We start from the raw sequence: 6,383 nt of genomic DNA, 5'->3' as shown, positions 1-6,383 counted from the left end.
TTCGTCTTTTACTAAAAACTTCTGCGGAGAAGAACATTCTAATCAGAATATAAGGAATTTTTGAATAATTTGCGACCTATTTTTACGAGCCAATTCTATATAAAGAAAGAAAAAATATATTTATGTGGAATCTGAATATGGTCAAAAAAAAAAAAAGAAAAAGAAAAAATTTACCCACCTTAATGTATGTATATTATTCTCTTATACTATTAAGGGGTCCCGGTGGTCAATGGAAAATATCCACTCTCAAAACTTTAAACTCAATTATCTCCAAACTACTTCTTGCGGCCTGGTGTTGTCAAAAAAAAAACTATTCAACCCAATCGTCTGAAATTTTAATATGTTGTTCACAACATCAATGGCTATCGCCAAAAAAAAAATGAAAAAAACCCGATTTTTAGAGTGTGAAATTCAAAACCGCGCCATTTTGTCAATTTTTTTTTGTATTCTAGTACGCGACATAGTTACATCCATACTGATTAACAAAGTTTTTGTTTTTTGTGTTTTAGATAAATAGAAGAGCCGAAATGGACAACAATATCCAGGTCCAATTTTTCGGGAGGGTAAATTTCAACGCTATTTTTAAAATTATTAAAATTAAAAAAAAAAAAAAATTTGTGTGTATAAGAAGTTAAATAAAAAGCCTAAATTTAAATATCATTTTTAATTTTTTTGATTGTAAAAAAAAAATTCTATAAATACCCTAAATTTTCGAGCTCTGGACCACCGGGGCCCCTTAACCTTTTTCCAATTTAAAGTAGCTCGAATGGTAAATTAGTAATAAATCTACTAATCTTAAGTAAAATATTTGAAATGGAACGCGAAGTTAATAAAATTCCCTTTTTATAGTTTTGCATTGGTGTATAAAATGAAGTAGAAATAAGCGAAACATTTTAGTTGTTAATTTTATTCGCTCGTGTACTATGATTCTTAAAGGGATAAGCTATGCATTTCTTTACTTTGCGTTGCTGTGGCTTTACGTGCAAGCAAGGGTATTTGTGAAAATATTGCTGATGTTAGTTTTTATAAAAAAATAAAAATTTCCTCATTTTAGGCCACCAGTTCCTCATTGATGCAAATAAACCATGACTTGGATGAAGTTCTCAAGCAACATAAGAATATTGGCGGCCCTAGTTTAACAGAAAATGAACGGGAATTCAATGCGGAAAGAGAAAAAGTGCATTATGCCAGAGATCTTAAGTTGAATTGTAAAGCAAACGGCGAGGAAAATCAAGCCTTGTACAACGAAAAGCTTGCTGCGAAAGAAGGGTTTGAAGTTTATTTAAAGACAAGACGCCAACTAGACGACAAAATAAACGAACTCATATCAAAGGCTGACCAAAAGGGTTTAAACGAATTGGTGAAATGCTTGATGCGCGTACATAATGACAGCAATGATGGAAAGCGAATTAAAATTGAGACTTTTAGCAATGAAATTGTCTCTAATTCAAATCACTGTCCACCGGATTTGAGCAAAGATACGAATACTTCAAAAGAATCTCATGATTCTATTCAACACTCCAACTCAGCAGACAACGGGACGAACCTTCGCTTTCACATTGATAAAGTTTTTATTATAAATCTTGAAAAACCTTTGCAACAAACTATCTTAGATTTAGAGAACCGCGAAAGCAGGGAAGTCATATACGTAGGCGATACGGACTATAACGAATATGACTACTATGATGGATTTTGGTAAAACAGTAATTAAGCATAGCTGTTGTAGATTCTCGCAGCTTCAACTAGGTACTATCGTATTATACCTATAAAATGATCGAAATAAATATACTTAACTCGACAAACATTCAGATTAAACTCAGTGAAACTCAATTAAAAGAGTAATTTGCGAGTATATACAAGGCGAAAATTGTACGGAGATGCTTCTTAAAGGGTTATGCAGATGCAAGTTTGTTTCGAAGTTTAAAATAAAAGTAAATAAAATTAAATCTGACAAATATTTAAGGTACCTTAACTATTTTATGTGAACTCATAGTTTTTCAAAACTTTGTCTTGTTTTGGTTGTTATTGTAGCAGTGTACTAACTCCTGTTAAGCACTATGAAGTCACCAGAAACAGATATTAGCTTTAATGAAATAGACTATGCTTTAAATATAGCCAAAGGCAGCACACGAGGTCTTGACCAAGTTTACTACAGATTTCTGCGTCATATCCCAGTTCTACCTAGCTCTACAACTAAATTTTAAAGAGTAGCTTTATACCTCAAAGTTTCAATACAACCGTGGTTGCCCTTATCTTAACCAACAGAACAACACTTTAGAAATAGAAATCTATCGGCCAAACTTCGTGATACTGTGCAACACCAAGTTAATAGAAAAAAAATTGTATCCCAGAGATTAACATGACTAATAACGATAATAAATTCACTCCGATACGAACGATAATACTCTCCCTCCATTTCAGACCGGATTCAAGGAAAAGCCATGCAAAGGCTTTTTATTAAAAATATGTGGCATTCAGAGTCGGCTTAAAACTTTACCCAAAAAGGATGTAAGCGACAATCATATATGTTTACAGTTTATATAACATATATAAAGGTGTCCCCCGTACGTTCCAAAAAATTGCCGTGTTATGCGAATTCGTGTTATACGAAACAAAAGACTAGTACGAAAATAGGGGTTAGGTTTCATAAATTTAAAAAACATCCTATTACATTTTCATAATAAAGATATTAATCGTTACCCAAATTTTTTTAAGAAGTAATACATAGTTATATGAATTAAACAATGTATTTAACAGTCAAAGAGTTAATGTATTAACCGCGGGCTTTGTTTTTGCAAGATATCCTCATCCCCCAGCATTTTTCTGTATTATCTTCAGATCCATGCTCTACCGTTTGCAAAAAAAATCTTATTTTAGATTGCTTGCTTTTAGTTAATAGATCTTCAGAAATTTCCTTATATGGTGCTAAGCCCTTATAAAGTTCTCTTTTACTCTTTGTGCTCCTTCCATTTGAGAGATCTTCATTTACGAGATATGACTCTAACTTCGGATAAGCATAGGCCTTTTTCATGCTTTGTAGCATAAACTTTTTAACTTCTTCGCCTCACCTATGCTATCATCCTCTGACTTATCATGGATTCCTGATATCATTTTTACCAAACCTGCCTTATCAATTTAATTCTTGGATATCTTGTGCAGTTATATCGTCAAAACATTCCCCTCCTATAGACTTAGCAACTCCCATTATTGCATCCATTTTGTTTCCTGCTGCCTTGATCAAATTTTCACATTCAATTAAGGGGACAGATACTTGTAAAATTTCGAAAAAAAACATTATTTTTTTCATAAAATGTTAAGAATTTGTCAAACAATTTTTAGAACGTAAATTTAAGTATTTCTTATATTATAGATCGTCAACGGTGACGACTCTATTCTTTGCGTTCGAGTGCTGGGAGAGGTTGAATTTTCATGTATTCAAACTTTGGACGGGTTTTTCTCAAAACAATATTTTTCGAATTGGCGTACACGATAACTCGAAAAGTTATTGACCGATCGCCCTGAAATTTTGCACACATATTTTTTATGATATTACTTTCTATGTAAATTTACAGTTTTTTCGAAACAAAAATAGTAGGCAGTTCAAGCATTTTATTCCGCGAATTTTTTGTTAGGGTAATAATAGTTCACGAGAATTCTGGTAGTAGATTTCTCTAATTTGAAATTAGATAAAGTTCGCTTTTAATAACTTTTATTACATTTCATGTTTTTTTACAGTGAATCCGTTCTATAGAAGTGCTGTGTTATATGGGGGCTACCTGTATATCATCAAGTACAAGAGTGCGCAAAATTAATCATCCAATTTTGTTTTTGAATAACTTTTTCACTAAATAAAAATCTTTATCTTTATTTTGACGCGCTCCATAGTTTGTCTGTATGTATACTCTACCTGCCTAGCTCAAAAGTGTCACATATGATCTACATTCGACGCCATTTGCAGAAATTGTATTTTTTAATTTTAAACCATCTTATATAAAGTTAATATGAAGTCCTGTTCCCCTATGTATACGTGCTTTAAAGTCTTGTTTACACACCTATAACCCATTTGGGAGTGCAGTGAAACCTATCCTAACGGACACCTCTATTAGACGAACATCTCCCTTGGGCGGACATTTTTTCTTATACAAAGTTTTAAGATAAATTTAGTATCAAATTACTCTATCTTAAGCGGCCATTTTTTGGCCGGACACTGACAGTTATTTTTCATAAAATTGAAGCGGAAGCGAACTTCTCATCAAAAGGCATTAAGACTTTTTCTCATAACAAATCAAACAATAACCGCTTTCAAGAGGACGTTAGCTCCTTAAAGGCGGACAAAAACATAAAAAATGGGAAACATGTGTTGTTTTTTCATGCACACAATTAGTTTAATTTGCACAGTTATAGCGGATATACGTAACAGGATATGGAGAAGAGACCTTAGTCTGAAGGATAAAATTGAAATTATTAACGCTTACGAAGAAAACAATTTATCTATTCGGGGGTTAGCGAGTAGTTAGTATTACTAATTAAATCCTGCAAACATAATTTCTCCAGATAAAAAACAATTAATTCAGTACATTTAGTATAATGTTATCATTGTATGATACTGATGAGATAGGCCTTTACTTCAGGGCATTGCCAAACAAAACTTTAGGTTTATAATTAAGGTATGCCGTGGAGGCGAATTACCAACGGAAAGGCTTACTATTGTTAAAAAAGTCAAAGCCATTCTATGATAATATATCTAGTTTTATATAGTTTATTCACTGACAGTTAATATTTATTTTTATTTTCGATATTACTTTGTATGCACTTACGCACATTAATAAAATTTTCTCACACACCTTCATTCAACTTTCGTCCCCCCAAGAGAGGTTTCACTGTACATCAATCCAAATGACATACTCTAGCGCTTTGAAACCTTACTTACCTTACTTTACCTGAACAGGCAACATCTTCAAAATGAATATAAAGAAGCGAACCCTTGTGGCATCGCAATAAAACTACCGACCACTATTACAACCACTACTGCAAAACATTGTTGCCATGTTTCGTTAATAATTCAATGACAAGGAGACAGGTTAGGTTAGATTAGGTTGACCTAGTTGTCTGAAAGCCATCATATAGACCTATCGGTCCTTAGTGGTACCAGATGGACCCTTACGTTTCCTTGTAGTAGGCTTATTTTAATAAGTCTGCGTCGTTTGCGAATCCAAGTAAGCTCTGAAGCTTTAACCCCGAGAGACATTCTAACCTGTCATACTGTAGAGCTCCTAAACATTTCATTCGATTCCTAGGGGTAAGAACAAAGAAGGTTCTCTAGAGTTTCCTCGTCTTCTAGTTCATTGCAAAATCTACAGCTATCATTGTTTGCAATTCCCATCTTGTATGCGTATGCCACTAACAAATTGTGGCTTGCCAGTATACCTACGATAGTTCTGCTTTCTTTTCTAGTCAGGGCTAGTACGAATCTGGCGTATTTATCTGAATTCTGTGTACACATGATTTTCGCGGGTTTTCAAGTGGCTAGATTATTCCACCTCCTGTCTATCCGTAGCGATGTCATTGTATACCGCATTTAAAGGTTTCAGTATGCTGTTTTCTTGTTCGAATTGTATGTAAACAGCGCTTTAGGCAATTCATCTACAATTTCGTTTCCTCCAATGCCCTTACGTCCGGGCACTCAATAGATGTGTAACCGCCTGTTTGCGGCGAGTCTCTCTATGCCTTCCTTGTTCCTTAGAACGTTTTTAGATGAAATTTCATGTGAGTTTGCTGCCTTTATTGCCGTTTAACTGCCATAGGATAAAAAATCACGCAAATTAACCATTTAGTAATACTAGTAATACTAAAAAACGGAAACAAAAATACGCTCCGAAAGATTGGCTTAAAATGGGTTTGATATTTAATATTCGAGTTTTGGCTGGTGTTTGCTAAAGGCAGTAAACCCAAAAGTAAGCTGCGTTGGAAACGTTATATTATCCGTCGCGTCGAACAAAATTTTTGCTTAAACACTTAACGTAAATGGATCCCTGGCATCTCCAAACTTCTTAATAGTAGGCCTCTTTTTTCTCCCAAGATGAAACAACTGGTATAACTGAACATATATTAGCAACGGTGGAATAGAGCTACCTTAAATTACATGTGTTTGTAAGACAGTGTGTTATACTAGTTTAGCGGCGAATCTTACTCGGCAGCAACAACCTTCACATGCAAATTTTTCGTCAAGTTAATCCAGCATAGACATAGCGAGCGGAGAAGTGGCGAATAGAAGAGGCCTATACAATGACGACGGTACTTCACGACGTACTCACACTCACATATTTCTTGTCCGCAAATATCATCGAAAATCCAGCTTGATAAATATTTTGAAAGCGGCTGCG

General features: G+C 34.1%; 1 protein-coding gene across 1 annotated transcript; it reads left to right on the top strand.

Moving 5' to 3' along the window:
* Positions 1-909: 909 nt before the first annotated feature.
* On the top strand, positions 910-1,946 carry LOC128858407 (uncharacterized). Its single transcript, XM_054094669.1, has 2 exons — positions 910-992; positions 1,055-1,946. The coding sequence occupies exons 1-2, from the start codon at positions 924-926 to the stop codon at positions 1,697-1,699; spliced, it is 714 nt and encodes a 237-aa protein (XP_053950644.1). The 5' UTR covers positions 910-923; the 3' UTR covers positions 1,700-1,946.
* The last annotated feature ends 4,437 nt before the right edge of the window (positions 1,947-6,383 follow it).

Source organism: Anastrepha ludens, chromosome 2, assembly GCF_028408465.1.
Source record: "Anastrepha ludens isolate Willacy chromosome 2, idAnaLude1.1, whole genome shotgun sequence".
Lineage (NCBI taxonomy): Eukaryota > Metazoa > Arthropoda > Insecta > Diptera > Tephritidae > Anastrepha > Anastrepha ludens.
This window is presented reverse-complemented; position numbering and strand designations above follow the sequence as displayed.

Bases quoted from the DNA above. Each gene is read 5' to 3' on its own strand.
- LOC128858407 (XM_054094669.1), top strand. From the start codon at position 924: ATGATTCTTAAAGGGATAAGCTATGCATTTCTTTACTTTGCGTTGCTG. The intron at 993-1,054 runs GTATTTGTGAAA...TCCTCATTTTAG, and splicing joins GGCTTTACGTGCAAGCAAGG to GCCACCAGTTCCTCATTGAT.